Here is a 24,144-nt window from a genome sequence, read left to right as displayed (position 1 = left end):
CACAGACGACAATCCCAGGTTTCCCGCAGCCTCCGGGAACAGAAAAACGCACTGGACACTCAGAGGCCGTCCAATCTGAAGCAGGGACGACTGCGGCACAGGACCACGCCCCTCTGCCCCAGGCCCTGCGCGGGAGGGCGCGCTCAAGCCCCGGAAGTCCCGCCCGCCGCAGCGTTCTTGGTCTCTGCCATTGGACGGCTCTCTGGGGGGCGGGGGCGGGGCCCCTTTCGGCGGGCAGTTGTGACGTCTCTAGGCCCCGTTGGGTTGCTACCGTACCCGCGGAAAGGATGAAACTTTTAGGCTCGCTCTAGGGAAGAGAAGGGTGGCCTCAGAACGCCTTAGACGGCGGAAAGCTGGGGCGCGGGGCGTCGTGCGCTGCCCCCACAGCAATGGTAAAACGGAAGTCCTGCTCTGGCGGGGCTGGGAGTCCCGGCGGAAGCAGTGTCCTTGCCGGTGCCCGGGCTCGGAGGCTGCCGCTTCAGCCGCAGAGGGAGCATCCTCGCCAGGTAAGAGGGAGGAGGGGAACTTGTTTACTTCGCCTCGCGCCAGAGAGCGGGAGCCCGCCAGCTGCGCTGAGGAAGCAGTTATATTAATACCTGTGGAGCAGTCAAGTTCTCAGGACGGAAACGTTCATTTATTTTCTTACCAGATGTTTGTCTCAACACGGACAGATACGCGTCTTTCAGGGTAGTACTGTTTACCTGGCCCGCAGAGCGCGTTTTGCTTCAATACGTGTTTGATGCTAACAACCTATGAATTCTGATACGCTGCTGGGCATAGTATTTAAACACAAAGCTGTTCATTTGGTTTCTCCTTGGTTGGGCCGGAATTACCCTGCTTTGTCCTTCTTTGTCTTTCGGGTGTTGATGTTGAATATGTCTTTTTAGCATATTAAAATGGCTGTACCAAAAGATGCCGTCCCTTCCTTGTCGGAATGCCAGTGTGGGATCTGCATGGATATCTTGATTGAGCCGGTAACACTGCCTTGTAATCACACGCTCTGTAATGCATGCTTCCAATCGACTGTCGAAAAGGCGAATTTATGCTGTCCCTTCTGTCGCCGCCGGGTCTCGTCGTGGACCCGGTACCACACCCGAAGAAATTCTCTCATCAATAAGGAACTGTGGGAAATAATTCAGAAACATTACCCAAAGGAATGCAAGCTTAGAGCCTCTGGGCAAGAATCAGAAGAAATCGGTGAGTAAAACCCAGAGTGTGTGTTGGCTAAAAAACCAAAATCCTTTTAATAATAACAAAAAAATCATTGCTAATCCATTTTTAATATATATTTTTATTGATTTCAGAGAGAGAGAGAGTGAGGGACAGAGAGAGAAGCATCAGTGATAGAGAAACATGGATTGGTTGTCTCCTGTACTCCCCCTACTGGGAATATAACCCTGACCCAGCATCCAGCATGTGCCTTCACTGGGAGTCAAACTTGGGGCCTCTTGGTTCAGGGGACCACGATCATCCAACCAACTGAGCCACACTGGCCAGGGTGAAAAATTATTTTTGAAAAGAGGGAGGGAAGGAGGAAAAAAAAGTACAATGCAGTGGTTTTAATATTCTACATTATTTTTTCAAAATTGTGGTAAAGTATAACATAAAATTTGCTATTTTAACCATTTTTAAGTATATAATTCAGTGATATTCCATTCACAGTGTTGTGCAATCTTTACCACCAGCTGTTTCCAAAATATTTTTTATCATCCCAAATTTTTAATCTATTAAGCAGTGACTCCCATTCTTTCCCCACCTTTTTTTTTTTTTTTTAAATATATCTTTATTGATTTCAGAGAGAGGAAAGGAGAGGGAGAGAGAGAGAGAAACATCAATGATGAGAGATTCACCGATCCGCTGCCTCCTGCACGCCCCCGACTGGGGCTTGAGCCCGCAACCCCGGCATGTGCCCTGACCAGGAATCGAACCCGATCGCCTGGATCCTAGGTCAATGCTCAACCGCTGAGCCATGCCCAGCCAGGCAACTCTCCCCACCTTTTTGATCTTTCTGTCTCTATGAAGTTGCTTATTCCATGTATTTCATGTAAGTGTGTTCATATACAGTATGTGATCTATTGTGTTTGGCTTCTTTCATGTAGCATAATGTTTTTGATGTTTATGGATGTTGTAGCATGTATCAGTACTTTATTCCTTTTTAGGGCTAAGTAATATTTTATGGATATATTTCATCTCTCCATCCACTGATGGACATTTAGGTTGTTTCCATCTTTTGGCTATTTGAATAGTGCTGATACGAACATTCCATGCACAAGTATATGAATATATTTTCAGTTCTGACTAGCTGGGTCATATAGTAATTCTATGTGTAGCTTTTTGAGGAACTGCTAGACTTCCACAGGGCTGCACCATTTTACATTCTCACCAGCAATGTATAATGATTCCACTTTCTCCACTTGTTATTTTCCATTTTCTTTTTAGTAGGTGGGAAGTGGTATCTTAGTGTGTTTTTGTAATTGTAGTAAAGTATACATAACAAATTTATCATTTTAACTTTTTTTTATCCTCACTCAAGGATATGTTTTTATTGATTTTAGAGAGAGAGGAAGGAAGGGAAAGAGTGAGAAAGAAACATTGACCTGTTGCCTCACATACGCACCCCAACTGGGGATCGAACTGAAAGCTAGGTCTGTGCCCTTACCAGGAATTCAACCTGCAACCTTTTGGTGTATAGGACAACACTCCCACCAACTGAGCTACCTGGCTAGGGCCATTTTAACCATTTTTAAGTATAGTTCAGCGACTTTAAGTACATTCACATTGGTGTGCAGCCATCACCACCATCTATCTCCAGAATATGTCATGTTCCCAAAGTGAAACTCCGTCCCATTAAACAATAACAATTGCCCCAGCCTGTTTGAGTCAGTGGTTAGAGTGTCTGCCTGCGGACTGAAGGGTCCCAGGTTTGATTCTGGCCGAGGGCCGGGACCTCAGTTGCAGGCTCAATCCCTAGCCGGGGTGCATGCAGGAGGCAACCAATCAATGTCTCTCACATCGATGTTTCTCTCTCTATCTCTTTCCCTCCCTCCCTCCCTTCCTCCCTCTCTCTCCCTCCCTCTCTCTACCCCTTCCATTCTCTCTGAAAAGCAATGGAAAAAATATCCTCCGGTGAGGATTAAGTAATAATAAACAATAGCAATTAACATTTTACTTTACTTGCTGTGTCACATAACTTTTCATCTATTCATCAATCATAATTGTTTTATTTATTTCACTTCTCAGTAAATATATAAGTATACATATTATTAGAGATCATTATTAGATTATAACTCAATGTAAGATTCACATGTAATGAACAAATCTTAATTGTACCTTCACTTAATGTTCACATATATATAAGCCCTTGTAATATAAATCCCTATAATACAGAACATTACCATCACCCCTGAAAATTCCTTCATACCCCTTCCTGTTAATCCCTACTCCCACACCCCAAAAATCAACCACTATTTCCCCCCCCCCCCCACTATAGATAGTTATGCCTGTCCTAGAACTTCATATGAATGGAATTCGATGAGTTTCTTGGGCTTCCCATAACACAGTACCACAAACTAGGTAGCTTAACGCAAAATTATTTTCTCATAATTTTGGAGTCTAAATTCCAAAATCAGGGTGTCAACAGGGACACATTCTCTTTCATTTTCCCCCCCAATTACAGTTTACATTCAATATTATATTAGTTTCAGGTGTACAGCATAGTGTTTAGACAGTCATATACTTTACGAAGTGTTTCTCTGATATTTCCAGTACCCACCTGGCATCCTAGATAGTTATTACACTATTATTGACTGTATTTTCTATCCCATACTTTACATACCCAGGGCTGTTTCGTAATTACCAATCTGTACTTCTCAATTTCTTCACCTTTTTTACCCAGTCCCCTAACCCCACTCCCCTCTGGCAACCATTAGTCTGTTCTCTGTATCTATGAGTTTCTGTTTTGTTTGTTTATATTGTCCACATGTAAGTGAAATCATATAGTATTTGTCTTTCTCTGACTTATTTCACTTAAATGCATGCTATTGCAAATGGTAAGATTTTGTTATTTTTTTATGGCTGAGTAATATTTCATTGTGTATATGTACCAAGTCTGTTTATCCACTCATCTACTCATGGACGCTTGAGTTGCTTACATATCTTGGCTATTGGAAATAATGCTGCAGTGAACATAGGGGTGCATATATTCTTTCGAGTTAGTATTTTGGGTTTCTTCAGAAATATATTAGAAGTGGAATCACTGGGTCATTCCTTCCCCCCCCCCCCCCCCTTTAATTTTAGAAACATGAATTTGAGAGCAGAACACCCATTGGCTGCCTCCTGCACACTCCCTACTGGGGATAGAGCTAGCAGCCTCAGGCATGTGCCCTGACTGGCAACCTTTCTGTGCACAAGATGACACCCAACCAACTGAGGCACACTGACCAGGGCAAGGCCGTTCCATTTTTAATTTTTTTTTAAATATGTCTTTATTGATTTCAGAGAGAGGAAGGGTGAAGAAGAGAGAGAGATAGAAACATCAATGATGAGAGAGTCATTGATCGGCTGCCTCCTGCACGTCCCCTACTGGGATTTGAGCCTGCAATCTGGCCATGTGCCCTGACCGGGAATCGAACTAGTGATCTCCTGGATCCTAGGTTGATGCTCAACTACTGAGCAACACTGGTCAGGCAATTTTTCCATAGTGGCTGCAACAATCTGCATTCCCACTAACAGTGCATGAGGCTTCCCCTTTCTCCACATCTTTGCCAGCACTTGTTGTTTATTGATTTGTTGGTGCTAGCCATTCTGACAGGTGTGAGGTGATATCTCATTGTGATTTTAATTTGCATTTCTCTGATGATTAGTGACATTGAGCATCTTTTCATGTATCTATTGGCCATCTGTATGAGGCACTTCTTCTCTTGAAGACTAGGGGAGAATCTGTTCAGACCTTTCTCTTAGCTTCTGGGTGTTGCTTACAGTCCATGGTGTTCCTTGGCTTGCAGTTAGTTGTATAACTCCAGTTTCTGCCTCCAAGTCACATGGCCTTTTCCCAGTGTGTCTCTGTCTTTACATAGCCATCTCCTTTCTGTGTCTCTTTCCTTTCTTATGAGGACACCAGTGATACTGGATTAAGGGCCCACCCTACTCCAATATGAACTCAATTACATGTACAACAACCCTGTTTCCAAATAAGGTCACATTCTTAGGTGCAGGGGGTTAGGACTTCCACATTCAACTCATAACAGTAATAATGCCGTGTATTCTTTTGTGCAAGGCTCTTTTACTCAGTATAAAGTTCAAGAGTCATCCTATGTTATGGGTATTGTTATTTTATTTCTTTTTATTTTTAAGTATCATTCTATTGTTGACTATATTATATACTTGGTTAGCTGTTCTCCAGTTGATGGCACCTCAGCTGTTTCTAGCTTTTAGTTATTATGAATAAAGTTGCTATGGAGATTCTTGTACAAGTTTTTCTGTGGTCATGTTTTCATTTATTCTTGTGTAAGTGATTAATGGAATTCTCAGGCAGGTAGAGTGGGTCTATGTTTGGTTGTATAAGAAGCTACCAGATCCTTTTCCAGAGGGGTTGTATTTTCTAATCCCAACAAGAATGTACAGTTGACCTTTGAATAACGGGTTTGAACTGTCTGGGTCCACTTATACTGGGCTTTTTTTTCAATAATACCTGAGCTGTTTTAGACCACAGTTGGAAGTCATCCGATGAGGAGGCCCAACTGTATGCATTGCTCTACACTATTTTATATAGGGATATGAGCCTCCTTGGATTTTGACATCTGTGGGCTATCCTGGAACCAAGGGATGGAAGAATAATTTTCTACAAACTTGTTAAAGTTTTTTTTGTTTATTGAGACCCTTCCCCTAATCTCTCTGCTGTGTAGGATTCGTTTTATTCCTTTACTGTTTTTTTATTTTATTTTTTTCCGGATTTACACAAACACTTTATTCACAGCAGAACATGTTCCCCATGGGCCATGTGGTCCACCTAGACAGGCAAGACCCAGACACAAATTCAGTGCCTCCTCCGAGCCTCTCACTCTGATTCCAATAGCGTGAGCACGTCGCCCTCGCATGCAGGGCCTTTCTTTCACATTGCAGATGATGGAACGGGTCCTGTCGTCCATGAGTTCTACGTGCACCTGTGTGCACTGTCCCTGGGAACCGGTGCTGCCCAGCACCTTGGTGACCCTGGCTAGCTTGGTGGGCTGCACGTGACTCATGTCAATGATGGCTGCAACTGTTGGGCGGAAAGGGGTCCTTTACTGTTATTTTAATGGAGTTTAGAGAAAGAGTTAAAGTATACATATTCGTGTGTCATTTTGAACCTCTGGTTTCTCTTTTAAAATGGAACCACAGAAAGAAGATATTGCTGTAGCTGTTAATAATTCTACATTTTTTTTTAATTTTGCATTTTTATATTAATATAGTTTTAATGGTAGACAAAGCTAGCCATAATATTCTGTGTTGCCTCTTACATTATTTTCTTTCTCAATCTGAAACAGTTGATGACTATCAGCCAGTTCATTTGTTGAGTAAACCTGGGGAATTGAGAAGAGAATATGAAGAGGAGATAAGCAAGGTAGGAACTAAATAGTTACTCCTTTTTGGAAAAATTGTCTGCTGTGTTTTCAGTTTCACGTTTTACATACAGTTTTGTGTGCTTATATAAATAGTATATATTGAAATGTAAACAATTTTAGTGTACTTTATAAAGGCTCCATTTCTTTTACATGTGTTCACAGTAGTTACAAACTAGCTTTGATTTACTTATACATAATTAGGTCTCTTAACTGATAGTTATTCCTAAGCATTTTCATTTCCCTGAAGCTTTGAGCTTAAAGAATAGAAATACTGTGGTAGGTTATGGGTGGTATAACAAAAAATACCATAGATTAGCAGCCTTAAACAACAAACATTTCTCACAATTCTGGAGTCTGGGACGTCCAAGATCCAAAGTATTGGCACATCTGTTGAGGGGGAGGAGAGAGGGAGAGAGAAAAAGGGGGGGAGAGAGGACAGGAGAGACAGACAGACAGAGAGGAGAGACAGAGGGAGATGGAAGTACAGAGAAAGATCATCTTGTGTCTCATCATATCAGGGTTCTAATCCCATTGTCCTATTCCTGAGGACTTGACCCATTTAATTCCCAAAGGCCCCACCTCCAAATACCATCACATTGCAGATTAGAGCTTCAACATGAATTTTTGAAAGACAACAATGAGTTTAGATGAGAGTATAAAATAGGGCTCATTGTGAATTACGTGAATAGGAAAAGAGGGAGTAGTGTTTACAGTGAAGCCTTTGAACTTCACTAGTACTAGGAGAGCCCTATTATCTCACTACCCTCCTGCTTGAGCACTGTTGTTCAATAGAAAGACAGTGTGAACTTACATCCAATTTAAATTTTTCTGGTAGCCACATTTAAAATTTTTTTCTAAACAACAGATGAAATTAATTTTTTTAAAAAAATGTTTTTATTGAATTTTTTTTAGAGAGAGGAAGGGAGAGGGATAGAGAGGTAGAAACATCAGTGAGAGAGAAACATCCTGCATGCCCCTACTGGGGATTGAGCCCGCAACCCAGGCGTGTGCCCTGACCAGGTATTGAACTGATGACTTCTTGGTTCATGGGTTGATGCTCAACCACTGAGCAACACCAGCTGGGCCAGATGAAATTAATTTTAATTAGTATTTATTTAACCCGTTATATCTAAAATGTTTTGTTATCAATATAAAAAATACTATATAAAATTGTAATTATATGTTAACTATATAATCATATCACATGATTGGGCATTAATTATATAAAGTTATACAAGAATTAATCATAAGATTTTAAATTACTTTTGCTTACTTAGTTTTCAGTATCTTTTTTGCTTATAGTACATGTTGTTTTCATCTAGTCACATTTCAAGTGGTCATTAATGTAGCTAGTGGCTACTATATTGGATGATGCAAGTCTAGAAGAACCAATAAATAATAAATAATTATGATAGTTAACTTGATTGTCAGCATATTGTCTAACCAGTGTTCTTAAGTAAGGGTTTTTTGTTTGTATCGTCTTTACCTGAGGATATGTTTTTAATTGATTTTGAGAGAGAGAGGACACATCGATGTGAGAAATAAACATCGATCAGTTGCCTCCTGACTGTCCCCTGACCAGTGATCGAACCCACAACCTAGGTATGTGTCCTGACTGGGATTGAACCTGCAACCTTTTTGGTGTATGGGATGATGTTTCAGCCAACCAAGCCACCTTGCCAGGACTTAAGTAAGGGTTTTAAAGGAATAATTTAATCATTATGATAAAAGGTAGTGAGAACAGGCTCTATTTTGGCTGCAAATAAAAGAAAACCCAACTTCAGCTACCTTAAAACAATAAGAAAATGGTAATTATTGGAAGTCCAGAAGTAGGGCCTTCAGGGTGGTTTCATCCTGAGCTTTAGCTCCAGATCTTTGCTAACTTCTGTCAGCTGGCTTTATCTCAGGCTAATAGCAAGATGGCTGTACCATTCTGAACCTGTTTCTTCATGGGATTGGATCAAGGACTTATTCTTGAGTCAAATCCCTTGGAATTCTAAATGGTTCTTGTTTGTTTTTTTGTTTCTTTTGTGTATCCCCCCCACCCCACCCCGAGATGTATAGTTTGCTTGCTTGTTTATTTTTAGAAGTATAGTTTAAATGACCATAAGCATGATCTTAGACCCTAGAATCGGAGTCTCTACTCTGCCCCTTACTGTTTTAAGAAAGTTACTTGCTTTTCTACATCTGTTTCTTCTTTTGTAAATCATGCAATAACCACTGTGGTTGTTTCTTCAGCAACCACTCCCACTGGGTTTAGGGATTCTTCTAAACATCAGGGGTGGTCCTGTTAGTCTAAGTCAGTTTTTATCATTACATTCCTTTTGCTAGGGTTTGGTTCAAGGACCTAGGCCTGAGTTATTCAGCACATGGTGTTTGTTAACTGAGGAAAACTATTACCTAGAAACATGTCCACAAATGTGTGACAGTGTAGTAGAAACTGGGATTAAATACTGAGAGGGGGATGAGGATTTGATTAAGGTTTCATTGGGCTGGTTGGGAAGGCTTCATGAAGAGACTTCTTGAATTGTTCTGTGGGAATTTGCTTCTCTGAGTTTGTACTTCATTTTAGATATTTTAATTCCTGCTCATTTGTTCATTTTTAAAAAACGTTTACTCTGTGTGTGTGTGTTTCAGAGAGACAACAATGGGGAGAGAGAGCTAGAAACAATCAATGATGAGAGTCATTGATCAGCTGCCTCCTGCACGCTCCCTACTGGGTATCAAGCCCGAGACCCAGGCATGTGCTCTGATGGGAATCAGACCATGACTTCCTGGTTCATAGGTCCGCATTCAACCACTGAGCCGTGCCAGCAGTCTACTCTTCTTTTTCCTTTTTTTAAAAAAAAAATTTTTTATATTGATTCAGAGAGAGGAAGGGAGAGAGAGAGAGAGAGAAACATCAATGATGAGAGAGTCATTGATCGCTCCCTACTGGGGATTGAGCCTGAAACCTGTGCATGTGCCCTGACTGGGAATCAAACTGTGACCTCCTGGTTCATAGGTTGACTCTCAACCACTGAGCAGTGCCAGCCGGGCACTACTGTTCTTATTAAGAAATATTGCAAGTATGCTAAAAAGTTCAGAGAAGGATTGTTCTGTTAATCATGTTTAAGGTGGAGGCAGAGCGACGGGCCACTGAGGAAGAAGAAAACAAAGCCAGTGAAGAGTACATACAGAAATTATTGGCAGAGGAGGAGGAAGAAGAGAAGAGACAGGCAGAAAAAAGGAGAAGAGAGATGGAAGAACAGCTAAAAAGTGATGAAGAACTGGCAAGAAAGCTCAGCATTAATATTGTAAGTTTTAGGAGAGAACTTTGAAGTATTAACATTCCTATTGCTTTGACTGTGATTTTCAAAGATTCAAAGAAGTGTTCACCGTAAGGACAGACTACTTCTGACATATTTGCTCTACTGAAAACTTCTTTCAGTTTTCACATATTGTTACATATTTGCTCTACTCCAGGTATACTTTAAAAAGCTTTTTTATTTGTTATTAGTAAATTCAAATTATGCAGGAAAGCAATTCAATGAAAAAACAAAAGCTTCCTTTCCCCCTTCCCACCTCTTTTCATTCCCATTCTGTTCCATTACATCGGTCTCTTTCCCCAAAGATTAGCACTATTAACCGTTTCTTATATCTGTTTTTCTTATTCACCTAAAAAGGATTTATCAATCATAGTTTTTTCCTTCACTTTTTTCACTTGATATACCTTATAGAGAATTTTTTTTTGTATTGCTACATATAGTCTGTCTAATTCTTTTTAAGAGTGACATATTATTCCATTGTATGGATATAGATCATTTTTAGAAAGTGATGCACATTAAATTCTTAATATATTAAACCTGAATTTTAATATCTTGCTGTAGTTAAATTACTGCGTAGGGGAAAATGAATGAAAGAAAGGATGATAAAAACGCATACTTTAAAGAATACAATGGGACCCAGTGATTTGAAAGAACCTGGCAGAATCACCCTAGGATTCTTTTGAATTATGAACTCCCATACCTGTTCTAAATCTACTGAATCTGAATCTCTGGGGATAGGACTTAGGGCATACCATTCCCAGAGGCATCTAGGGAAGTCTGATATGTATTCAGGATCGAGAGCCTCTAAAAACAATTCCTCTGCTTTCAAACAAATATGTTAAAATACACTTACTAAAATGAAGTATATCCAGAATTGGGATTTTTTTTTTTTTTTTCATTTTTGAGAGGTGTACCATTCATAATAATATATTCAACTTTTAGATTGTATACCCTTTTTAATATACTTTCTTCTTTAAATTTAAGTAGAATAGCTTTATAAAGGTACACAATAGGAAATTAAGTAAAAGACATTGATTGATAGAATAATAAATGGGATAAGAAAGAACATACAGGGGTGGGCAAAATAGGTTTATGTAATACAAATAAATAATACAATAGTTAATAAATAATACAGCCTGGCTGGGCATGGCTCATCAGTTGACCATCGACCTAGGATCTGGGAGATCACAGTTCGAATTCCGGTCAGGGCACATGCCTGGGTTGTGAGCTCGATCCCTAGTCGGGGGCATGCAGGAAGCAGCCAATCAGTGACGACTCTCTCATCATCGATGTTTCTGTCCTCTCTCCTCTCCCTCTCTCTGAAATCAATAAAGATATATTAAATAAATAAATAAATAAATAAATAATACAGCCCTAGCCTCATAGCTCAGTTGGTTAGAGAGTCTAAAGATAAATGCTATGTTTTCTGTGCTCACAAATGTAAACCTACTCTTGCCCACCCTGTATATCAAAGAGGAGAATCTTTACCTGTCTTTCAAGAGTCTATTATTCTAATCCTTGTTTTCACATGGGATTATAAGAGTAGACTTATTGATATTTTAGAAGAATAATTATTCTAAAATATCAATATGGTTTACTTGTGAAAGTTTGGTGGTCCAAGCCCAAATGTATACCACCACCAGTTATAATCATTTTTCAATAGTGTGGTAAGAAATTATGAGACTACAGCAAGTAAACATTCATGGTTTGTGTTGGTATGCCCTTAAGTCCCCAAATTAAATTACTTTTACATAAAACTGACTTTTATTCCAGGTATATCTACAGCTCTTTGAATTTAACCCTATAGATTAAGGTAATAATGTGAAATTATTTATTACAAAAATTAACAGAAATTATTAGCTAGTAAGAGTAGTATCATCATGCCTTTTGTGCTCTATCACGTAGAGTAAATGCAATTAATTTAGACCAATTTAGATGGACTTAATCTTGTTTATACTAATTTTTACATAATATTCAAAGGGTGTGTAGAATTTAAATGTAAGCATAATTCCTGAAAAATTCTGTTGTGGATTCTGAGGTAGTCAAATCAATAACTTACTTTATTATAAAATTATTTTAATAATTTTTTAATGCTTTTTCTGTTGTTAAAGAACAGTTTCTGTGAGGAAAAAGTCATGGCTTCTCCTGTGAATTCCAGAAAATCTGATCCCGTCACAAGCAAGTTGCAAAAGAAAAGTAAAAACAAACAAACAAATACTGGAGATATTCAGAAGTAAGTGAACATGACTGTTTATCAGTTATTTATTGACCACCTACTGTTTGTTTTTTTGTTCATATAGTCCACTGACTATCAAAATTTGGTCCATGCACTCTTCATGAAAACCCTCCAGATGGTCTGAGATTGATGTAAAGTGAAAATAGGAGAGTTACTCACATAGCTTAGATTTCTGGCTAGCATAAAGAGACATGTGATGTCTTTTTTATGTCTTTTTTTATCTTGATTGCTCAGGGTTTCCATGATGTTCCCATTTTCTCAAAATTAACCAGTTGGATTTTGTTTTCCCCTTGGTTTAGCGTCAGGTGAAAAAAACTGGTCACATACAAGGTCATCCTCATTGAAGGAGTTTAATTTGGCATCTAGGTCATTCACCTAATTCCCCCCAGTTTATGCATTACATTTTTTCTCTGCTATACAAAAAGCTTGAGTCAGGAGTAATGATTTAGCTTCCCCACAGCACCCCTCCAGCAGCAGGTAGAATTGATGACTTTATGAGAATATAAGCTTTCCTGTTGTAATTCATAATTGGAAAAGTTTAAGAACCACAGTCTAGGCATGTAAGGGCTTTTGGTTTAACTGGGTAAATATGTGCAGGTAATTTGCCTCTGCAGAATTCTTAGAAATTTGGATTTGCGGTGGTGGTGATTTAGGATGGGGACAATTAGATTTAGGGTGGGGGCAGAGTTAAATGAAGTGGTTGCTATTAAAAGAAAAAACAGATATGGCAATATCAATATTGTTAGTGCTGATATTATGCAAAGTAGAAATCAAGAGAAAAACCATTAAAAGGAGAAAAGAGAGACTGCATAATTATATAATACTCTGCTTAAAACATATAACATGAATCTTCAGGCATCTATATATTTGAAATATAAAAAAAATTAAAAATTACTAGAAATACAATGGACCTAATAAACTGATAAGTTTTAATGAACTGGCAAAAAAAAATTTTTAATTTTTTGTTGATGTTTAGAGAGAAGAAGGAGGGAGGAGAGAGAGAGAGAAACATCAATGTGAGAGTGGAACATCTATCAGCTGCCTCCTGCATGCCCCCTACTGGGGATCTAGCCCACAACCTAGGCACGTGCCCTGACTGGGAATTGAACCAGCAACCTTTTGGTGCATTGGAGGACGCCTAGCTAACTGAGCCACACTGGCCAGGGCTAAACTGGTGAATTTAAAATCAGAAATTGAGAAGCTGGTGGATTAAAGTTAAAATAAAGTTAAAAACATGCCTGTCCAGCTCAGTGGCTCAGTGTCAACCCACGAATGAAGAGGTCACTGGTTCGATTCCTGGTCAGGGCACATGCCCAGGTTTTGGGCTCAATTCCCCAGTGGGAAGTGTGCAGGAGGTAGCTGGTCGATGTTTCTCTCTCATCGAGGTTTCTTTCTCTCTATCCCTCTCCCTTCCTCTCTCTCTAAAAGTCAATAAAATCATATTTTTTAAACAAAACAAAAAGCAGATAAGGTCTAGTTTCTACTTATATAATTCAATAACAAAAGACAAATAATGGACAAAGGACTTGAATGGATATTTCTCCAAAGATGTATAAATGGCCAATAAGAACATAAAAAGATGTTCAACAGCATTAGTCATTAGGGAAGTGTAAAAACCAGAATGAGATACCATTTCACACCCACTAGGATGTTTATAATCCAAAAAACCCCCCCAAAAACAGGAAAAAACAAATGTTGGCACAGATGTAGAAAAACTGGAATCTTGTGCATTGCTGGCGGGAATGTAAAATGGTGCAGCCAATGTGGAAAACAGTTTGGCAGCTTCTTAGAAAGTTTAACAGACTTACCATATGACTCAGTGTTCCACTCCTAGGTATTTACCCAAAAGAATTAGAAACAGGTATTTTAACAAATATTTGTACACAAATGTTTGTGTCAGCACTTCAAATAGCTAAAAGGTGGAAACTGCCCAAGTGTTCATTGAGGGATAAATAATATCTATACAGTGGAATATTATTCGGCCCTAAAAGGAATAACACACTGATACATGCTGTAATGTGCATGAACTTCAGAAACATGCTAAGTGAAAAAAGCCAGACACCTACATATGTGTAACACAGGGTTACATACATATGATTCCATTTATATGAAATAGCTAGAGTAGGTCAATCTTTAGAGATAGAAAGCAGACTCGTAGTTGCCAGTGACTGGGGGAGAGGTGGGAATGGGGAGTAACTGCTTAATATGCACAGAGTCTCCTTTGGGGATAATGAAAATGTTTTGGAACTCAATAATGTGATGGTTGCACAACTTAGAATGGATGAAATGCCACTGAATGCTTAATTTTATGCTATGAATTTTACTTCAAATTTAAAATGATTAACAATGATTACTAAAATGTTTGAAAATTAAGACAGACTACTAAGTAACACATTGGTTAAACAGTCTTTTTAAAAAAATGTATTTATGCCCTGGCCAGTGTGGTGTAGTTGGTTGGGCATCATCCTATGCACTGAAAGGTCGCTGATTCAATCCCAGTCAGGGCACGTGCCCAGGTTTCGGGTTCAGTTCCCCGTCGGAGAGAAACAATCCATGTTTCTCTCTCTCCCCTTCTCCTTCTCTCTCCCCCCCAAAACAAACAAACAAACAAACAAACAAGAAACAGTTCGCCCATTTCTGTCACACATCCCACACCCTCTACTCCCACCTCTGACAATCGCCAATCTGTTCTCTGTATTTGTGAGTATGAGCTGGGTTCCCCCGCCCCCCCAGGTTCCACATATGAGAAGAGATCATATGGTGTTTTGTCTGTCTTTCTCTCTTAGCATAACGCTCTCGAGGTTCATCCATATTATTGCAAATGGCAAGATTTCATTCTTTTTAATGCCTTCAAATTTATAATGAGTAAAAGTGGCATTTACGCAGGGATAGAAAGACAGAATAATTGAGGTACATAATAGATAGCTTAGAAACACACCACAGCTTATGGAGACTTTATGCTAGCTTTGGCATTTTTAAAATATGTCCACAAATTCTTTGATATTCCTCCCTTCAAAAGATGGGGTCTAATTTCCCTCTTCTTGAATGTGGCTGGACTTAAGTATACAAATAGAGTTACAGAAGGGACATTGTACACTTCAGAGACTAAGTTCTAAAAGGCACTGTGACTTTAGTTTTATGGAAATTAAAATTATAGTGAGGTCATTTTTCATTATATACAAGTAATCATGTTGCATACCTGAAACAAATTACTATGTTGTATGTCAATTATACCTCAATGAAAACAACAAAAGTATATTGAACTAACATTTCATACTTGCCCTACTGGAAAAATTAAGCTTTCTCATAACAGTGAAAAACCAGAAGCACCCGTATTCCAACAGTAGAACAGAATATTATCCAGCAGTGAAAATGAATTCTAGCTAAGGAAAACATACATGAATCAGGAAATTGCTGGTGAAAAAAACAAGTTGTAGAAGAATACATTTAGTGTGATTCTATATACATAAGGTTCAAAATCATGCAGTACTAAGCAATAAGGTGTTTAGGGATACAGGTGTATGGGAAAACTTTTTAAAAGTAAGAGATAAGCCGTAGCCGGTTTGGCTTAGTGGTTAGAGCATCGGCCCTCAGACTGAAGGGTCCTGAGTTCGATTTTGGTCAAGGGCATGTACCTCAGTTGCAGACTTGATCCCTGAGTACAGGAGTAACCAGTCGATGTGTCTCTCTCACATTGATGTTCCTCTCTCCCTCCCTTCCCCTCTCTCTCCCCTTCCTCTCTCTCCTTCCCTTTCTTTCTTTCTACTCTCTCTGCAAAGCAATGGAAAAATATCCTTGGGTGAGAATTAAAAAAAAAACAAGCAAGAGATAAATAACTCAGGATAATCATCTCTGAAGTGAGGGGTAAAGGGGAGAACCCATAAGGATTTAAAAATCAATTATTTTCCCCCCTCAAACTGGGTGGTGAGTATAAGGGTTTTTGTGATGTAAATTTTTTCAACTATTTTTTAAGTATAGCGTACATATATGAAAGTGCACTAATCTTGAGTGTACTTTTGGTGAATTTTTACATTTGTATAAACCATCCTCCAGGTTTAAGATACAGAATATTTCTGAAAAGTTCACTCATGTCCTTACCCAGTGAGTATTCCCTCTCTGTAACCAGGATACTTAGGGTGGGCCAAAGTAGGTTTACAGTTGTAAGTGACATTCTTTTGGGTTAATAAAGCTATTGTAATATAGCCTGCATGTCTTTTTCCATATGAACAACTGTATTTTTGCCCACCTCCATATTATGATTCTTACATATATTTTGTAATTATTCTCTCATAAATTGTTTGTTCTCATGAGGTAGACTGATATATACTCTCTTAGAAAGATCTAAGACAGTGAAAAAAGCCCGGCCAGGCTTGCTCAGCGGTTGAGCATCGACCTGGGATCCAGATGATCGGGGTTTGATTCCCCATCAGGGCACATGCCTGGTTGCAGGCTCGATCAATGACTCTCTCATCATTGATGTTTCTATCTCTCTCTCTCCCTCTCCTTTCCTCTCTCTGAAATCAATAAAGATATATTAAAAAAAAAAAAAAGACATAGTGAAAAGAAGAAAATCTCAGCCCTGGCCAGGTGCTCGGTTAATTGGAGCATCGTCCTGTGCACCAAAAAGGTTGCAGGTTTGATTCTTACTTGGGGCACATACCTAAGTTTCAGGTTCTATCCTTGGTTGGGGAGTGTATGGGAGGCAACTAGACAATGTTTCTCCCTTTCTCTCCCTCCCCCTCCGCCCTTCCTCTCTCTCTCTCAGCATATCCTTGGGTGAAGATTAAAAAAAAAAGTAAATCTCAGAAAAATATGATTTCTCTAAAAAAGAGATAGTGTGTACTATATAGAAATACACATTTTTAAAAAATTGGTTACAGCCCTGGCTGGTGTGGTTCAGTGGTTAGAGCATCTGCCCGCCAAAGGGTTGCAGGTTCAATTCCTAGTCAAGGGCACATACCTGGGTGCAGATTCAATCCCCAGCATGGTTGGGGTGCGTGCAGGAGGCAACCAGTTGATGTGTGTCTCTCACATTGATGTTTTCCTCTCTCCCCCCTCCCTCCTTCCCTTCCACTCTCTAAAAATCAGTGGGGGAAAAACCCTTGGGTGAGGATTAACAACAAAAAAAAAATTGGTTACAGAGGAGGCAGCAAATAGAAATGGAAAGGGATGACGACATACTTCCTACATGTCCATTTAGTTTTTGGTTATTATAAGTAAAGAATATCCAGGAGAGTTCACTGATCAAATTGGATAAGTATCTGATCACATACTGTTTTGTTCTTTGCTTATGGATTTCAAAACAACTATTATGCTGTAATAATTCTTTCTTGGAACTAACATACTTGATGACTAATATCCAACTTTGGCAGAAGGGATTCTTCAGTTTTGGAAAGCAATTAAAATGCAGCTAAACCTGGACTCCTATTCTTCTCTTATCAACTAAAAAGGTGATTCTTGTTCTCATAAGTTCTTAGAGTACTTAGGTTGATGTAACTAAATATGTGGGTTAGACACACTAGTTTATCTATAAAGGATATTTATTTGTTCTTTATAGGAGATTTTGTCTAGGTTTTATTTTATTCTATATGGTGCTTTGGACGCAATGGAATTTATGGTTGTACATACTGTTTGCAATCAAACTTTTTTTATTCATTGTTTTCTTTAATTATAAAAATGAAAGCTAGCTGCACTTTGAAAAATCACCCAAAGTTACCATCACTTAAAGGCATTCAACATTTTGGGAGATTTCTGCCATTTTTAAGCATAGTTGTATATGTGTTTGGATTTTTTACAATATACCTACCATCTCATTCCCTGTCCTTTTATTCCCATTTCTTTTACAACATTTTCCATTATATTACAAACTTTTTTTCAGTAGTAAACAGCCTATTAAAGATGCCTAGAAATTTAGAGATACGATCTTATGCTGATCTTATATATGTTTGTCTCTAAGCAGATAGTTGATATAAAATGTATATATAGCACGGCCGGGCTTGGCTCAGCAGTTGAGCATCCACCTAGGATCCAGGCGATTGGGGTTCAATTCCCGGTCAGGGCACATGCCCGGGTTGCGGGCTCAATCCCCAGTCGAGGGTGTGCAGTAGGCAGTCAATCAGTGACTCTCTTATCATTGATGTTTCTATCTCTCTCTCCTTCTCCTTTCCTCTCTAAAATCAATAAAGATATTTAAAAAAAAAAAAAAAAAAAGTATATATAACAAAAATCTCTAAACCAAAATGGTAAAGAATCTTAATTATGGACTTTTCCACAATAAAAAATATAGAATTTCTGGCATTAAAAAAAACCAAAAAACAAAACTGACCATATTCTTTCTCTAGATTTAAAATGTTATTTCCAACCCGATCCAGTTTGGCTCAGTGGTCAGAGCGTCGGCCCTCAGACTGAAGGGTCCCTGGTTCGATTCCGGACACCTTGGTTGCAGGCTCGATCCCCGGCCCCAGTGAGGGTGTGTGCGGGAGGCAGCCAGTTGTTGTGTCTCTCTCACATCGATGTTTCTCCCCCCACCCCCACTCTCTCTGAAAAGCAATGGCAAAAATATCCTCTGGTGAGGTTTAAAAAAAAGTTATTTCCAGTACTTTTGGTAAGACTATACAGTCTTGGTTGTTTTGATGCTATCTACCTTTGTAAATTTTTTTGAGAGTCAAGAAATGTTTAGATTGTACTTTTACTTCCTTTTCTGCTATTTTTCCCTAAGATAGCAATACTCAGCTTTTTAAGTTTTGCTCTGGAGTTAGACTAAAATACCTGAGACAAGAGGATAGACTATGCTCTTTCTGATAAATCAGCCAAGCAACCAGATAGTCTTCAGCATAAATAGCTAGTGGCTTTATTGTTTTGGGTACATATCACTTCTCTTTCAAAGCATTCAAACTTTGGTAAACTTTTTTTAAAAGGTATTTGTCACCTAAATCTCAGTTTCGGTCAGCATCACAGTCTGAAGTGGTACAAGAAGACAAGAAAAACTCCATGTATAAGGTAGGTGCATGCTAAAGATGTTCTTAGTTTGGCACATTTACTAATGCTATATGGATTGCTAATACTTGTAGGTTCCTAACTTTATTTTTCTTAAGTCACTGTGGTAAATAGGACACCATTTCTTAGTCATCTTAGGCTTACCTAGACTAGGAGTCAGCAAGCAAACCTTTTCTGTAAAGCCAGATAGTAAATATTTTAAGCTTTGCGGCCCATATTGTCTCAGTCATAATTCAGTTATGCTGTTGCTTGCAAAAGCATTCATAGACAGTATGTAAACAAATGAGCTTGTCTTTGTTCCAATAAAACTATTTACAAAAATAGTAGGCTGAATTTGGTTCATGGGCCATAGTTTGTGGATCCCCGGTCTAGATAATCAGAGTCACAAAACTGAATAGGCTATCCCTGGTACCAACTTCACTTAAAAGATTACAGAATGGGAAACAAAGCATGCTAGTAGGACAGCATCAGGCATATAATTCAGTAAGAGTCCTCATTGCAGAGCTCTTAAGTGATGGCCTGGAAATGATACCAGGCATATGACTGTGGTAACCACCCTAGCTAAGAAGCCTTATGCCCCATGAGAGTCAGTTATTTATTGTAACAATCCATGGGTGTAACTTCCAGGGGTCCTCGTAAGAAACATACCCAAAGGAGTTATAAGTCACTTACAGAAGCCCCAAGCTTTCACTTCCTGCTGGGTGTTTGTAGATCACTTATAGTTCTCTTAGTACAAATGCAGTTCACCAGTAACGGTCATTTTTACCATAAGCTGTGTGGCCTAGTAACACAGGTGACATTCCACCTTTATCAGGTTTCTACTTAGAACTAGGAAAGGTGAGCTGACACCAATGTCTGTTTCTTACATTAAAAGGTTTGTTAACCCTTTACTTACAGGTACCTTTTATTTTATTGTTTTCAATTCAGATAGGTGGTTTTTATGAACATTTACTATGTGCCAGATAATGTATGTGTTTTCTTTAAATCTTCATCACAGCCTCCAATTCTGTAATGTAGGTATCCTTCTTGTGCCCATTTTATAGTTTAAAAAACTGAGGCACACAAAGATTAAGAGACTTAAAGCAGAAGTAATGGAGGATTCAAGTCCAAATAGTCTGGTTGGTACTGGAACTGAGGATTGATGAAAAAGGCATTGTAGGGCTGGGATATTTCTTCTACCCTGTTGTTCATATTCACAGCAAAACTAGGTAAGCAACCTAGAATTTTTCCAATCCAAACCACATAGGTTTGTAAGAAATGCTGTCAGGAATGATAGATGCAAAGGAAATAAGATATAAGAACAGAATGTCTCCAACAAGGAGTAATTTTTGTTCTGAGGCAAATTCTCATTGAAGACTTTCTTCTTAGCGCTTTCCCATTGTCAAAACTAATTCTAAGTCTTGGCTTACCTAAGACCTATAAATGAGAAGAATTATACTGGCTTAAGCAAGGGTTCTCAACCTCAGGTCTGTGGTTAGAATCCAGAAAGTACATATGAACTTAAATGGAAGAAAAAGTTTACTTTCGTCCAACCTCTCATTTTAGTGTTTCCTTTAATTATAGACAGCAAACTATAATACTCTTAATAGTACCTGTGACTGTCATCAATAGTCAGGATGGGTTTTTATCATATTATATTTGTTGCAATCTCTTGAATTAACATTTATACACATCCCTACTTCAGTATTACAAGTTATTAGACTTGCCACTGGATATTATTTATAGATACACATGCATCATAATTTTCAACGTTTTAATAATTGTGTTGCAATATAAAGTATTTTCTTTGTGATCCTATATATTTACATTTTAAAATACTATTCTAAGAAGAGGTCTGTGTCACCAAAATGCCTAAAAGAGGAGAGTTTGTGGTACAAAAGGGGGTTTAAAATCCCTGGGCTACTGGAAGTTTATAAGGTGAAAGAGAGGTCAGGTAATGGTGCCAGCTATTGGCTATATAGAGAATCTAGTTTGTGGGTTTTAACCGGTAGATTTTCATGGGAATGAAAATGAGGGAATGCCTTAATTTCAATTGGCATACAGAATAAAAATACTATTAAAAGTCAATGAACCACCCGGGCAGCATGGCTCAGTGGTTGAGCGTGGACCCATGAACCAGAAGATTGTGGTTCGATTCCCAGTGAGGGCACATGCCTGGGTTACAGGCTCAGTCCCCAGTAGGGAGTGCAGGAGGCAGCTGACCAATGACTAGCTGTCATCATTGATGTTTCTGTCTCTCTCCCTCACCCTTCCTTTCTCTGAAATCTAAAAACATTAAAAGAATAAATAAAATAGGTTTCCAATTTAAAAAAAATTAATGTATTAGTAGTAATAACTGCCTAATAGTGACAACTCAACTATCGCATCAGTGTAAGATATATGTGTCCAACTTGATGTATACTGCTGGTTCACTCAGTCTTTTTCTGTTTCTATAGGAAACTAACAGTAACGATGTAAAGAGTCCTCCGTGGCAAGACACAGAAACTGAGGAAGATATGCCAACACTTTCTCCACAAATATGCCTTGAAATCCAAGAACAAAGTTCAGAATCTTCAATAGAGTCACCTATGCCGCAGTTATGTGCCAGTGGTACAGAATGGTGCCTTGGAGAAGTCAAAATGAGACCAAGCAATCATGATAAAGAATTATGTGTCATAAATCATGAGAGACATGAAGTCAGAGTTCCCTACTCCAGAGAAGCTGCAGTTGAGCCTTGTAGCAAAACAGAGAGTGGGTGCACTGTATCAGATATGATACAGATGATTGGAAATAACACGGTTGAGACAGAAAATGAATTGTCTCACCTACTGATCAGTGAAGAAGGCATTTCCAAAAGAAAAAAACAGGAGCCTTTGTTTGAAACAGTCAGGGATCCATGCTTTTCTGCAAAAAGAAGGAAAATGTCCTCTGAATCTTCCTCGGCCCAAGAAGAAACAGAAATCAACTTTACTGAAAAACTGTTAGATTTGGAACGCCTACTTTTTGAGAGACATAAACAAGAAGAACAGGACAGGTTGTTAGCATTACAGATTCAAAAAGAGGTAGATAAAGAGCAAATGAAGCCAAACCCTCAGAAAGGATCCCCAGGTAGATATCAGTTACGTGCTACGCCCTCACCTCCAGACAAATTGCTAAATGGGCAGAGGAAGAATTCCAAAAATAGGAACTTAAAAGGACAGGCTGATAAAGAGCATTCAAAACCTCGCCGAGGCCCAAAACCTGAAAATAGCCAACCTTCTTTTAAGATCCAGTTGAGACATTCAGTTAATGGAAGAAAGATGCCAAATTCTGCTAGAGATCATTGTAATGAATCTAAAAGTGTTCATTCCCTACAGCCTAGTAAGTCACAGAAAAATATTTTTCAGATGTTTCGGAGATACACAAAGTAATGCATGGGTAAAGGCAGGAGTGTTTTAGAATCTGGTAAAGCTGGGTTCTCTTTTTTATGGAATGTTCATAAAACTTTTATTCTGCTCTGTGGGCACACTCATTGCCTATAGTTGAAGGACTGCAATTACGAGGGAGGAATGTACAAGTGCCAAAGTCAGTGATAAGCAAGAGTCTCGATTCTTGATGAATAACTGATGTGCTGTTCGACAATCCTTATAGATATAAAAATGCCTGGGCCAACTCTCAAGAAATATTTAAGTGCCATTCTCTTTACAAACAAATGCATGTTTTATGTATGGTCTTTGCTCACCTTTTTCTGACTAGTAATCAAAGCAAGATTATACTATATACCAAGTAGTTAAGGGATCAGGTTAAAATCTAAGTGTTTTGCTGCTTCGCCATGTATTTGTAGGTCACTTGAAAGGTATCTCCTATAACATTTTTAATCTAATCTTTATATTTTTAATTATTTTAAGCATTATATCATTTTCTTTTCTTTAAAATGAGTTAGAATCATGTGAAATCAGAGTTTTCTGGAAAATTAGGATTAATTGACAGAAAGGAAAGTCATCTCTTGATGCTAAAGGAATTAAGAGTTGGGGTGAGGCTGAGTAGAGTGAACTGATAATTTGAAAGCATTGAAACTGAGTGATCAGAAGCTGGGCCCAGGATGGAGCAGCAGAGCATTTCCCCTCATCCTTTCTTTGTTAAATGACACAGAAAACATTTGGGTTTTACTGCCTGTTACAACATAGTAAGCAGTGCTAAAATAATTAGTTACTAAATTACCTGAAATTTTGGAAATTCACATTTCTATTAACCTGCTCTTCTAGAAAATGAGAATTTACTGTAGGAGTGTTAAATCACAATATACTGTGTTGTGGAACTTGAGTCATAAATAACCATGTGTTTATTTTCTTATCATTTGTATTGGTAGTGATTTTTGTGTTTATGGACAGAAATAGCATGGTACTTGGGTTTTTCCCCTATATTGGTGAGATTTAACTTAGAGACTGTCGATATTTGTTTCATTAACATGAACAACTTTGAGCAAACAACAGTTTTAACAGCATTTCTGCTTATGTCTAGTTATTCATCCTTTTAAGGTAAAAATGCAATAAAATGTCCTAGAACTAAGTCTAGCTGCAATTTGTCAATATTTTTATACATTTTTGAGATTTTCTTCCTCCAGATTTTGCAACTGAAATTGTGTTAATCTTTGAGTAGTTGATTGCATCTACTTCAGTATTTATTGGGTATGTAATTAGAGGTAGAATTCTGGTGCTAATTTAAAATTTACTTTGCCCTTTCTTAAAAAAAAAGGTGATAATGGTTGTGCTGAAATGAAGTGTAGTCAGAAATTAACAAAATTTGTCTAAAATACACTAAAATTTATCTATCAAACTGTTATTTTCTTTTTGTGTTTTTTTTTTTAATTTATTTTTATTGTTAACAGTATTATAGATATCCCCCCCCTTTGCACCCCAATCCTGGCCCCAAAACTAATTTTCTAAGAGCAATTTCACTTTATGTTTTAGGAAAGATATTGAATCTCTTCAAATTAAAAGTTATGTAATTAAATTTTCCATGACCAAAAAAGGGGGGAAAATAC

General features: G+C 38.4%; 1 protein-coding gene and 1 pseudogene across 1 annotated transcript; one reads left to right on the top strand and one right to left on the bottom strand.

Annotated features, from left to right (window-relative positions):
* Positions 1-250: 250 nt before the first annotated feature.
* RNF168 (ring finger protein 168) lies at positions 251-23,942 on the top strand. The gene is made up of 7 exons (XM_016200001.2): positions 251-506; positions 888-1,197; positions 6,525-6,601; positions 9,719-9,898; positions 12,022-12,143; positions 19,064-19,145; positions 21,578-23,942. The coding sequence occupies exons 1-7, from the start codon at positions 390-392 to the stop codon at positions 22,529-22,531; spliced, it is 1,842 nt and encodes a 613-aa protein (XP_016055487.2). The 5' UTR covers positions 251-389; the 3' UTR covers positions 22,532-23,942.
* LOC148092901 (small ribosomal subunit protein eS28 pseudogene) lies at positions 6,056-6,242 on the bottom strand (annotated as a pseudogene).
* Positions 23,943-24,144: the final 202 nt, after the last annotated feature.

The sequence above is a fragment of the Miniopterus natalensis genome, chromosome 6 (assembly GCF_054644295.1).
Source record: "Miniopterus natalensis isolate mMinNat1 chromosome 6, mMinNat1.hap1, whole genome shotgun sequence".
NCBI lineage: Eukaryota > Metazoa > Chordata > Mammalia > Chiroptera > Miniopteridae > Miniopterus > Miniopterus natalensis.
This window is presented reverse-complemented; position numbering and strand designations above follow the sequence as displayed.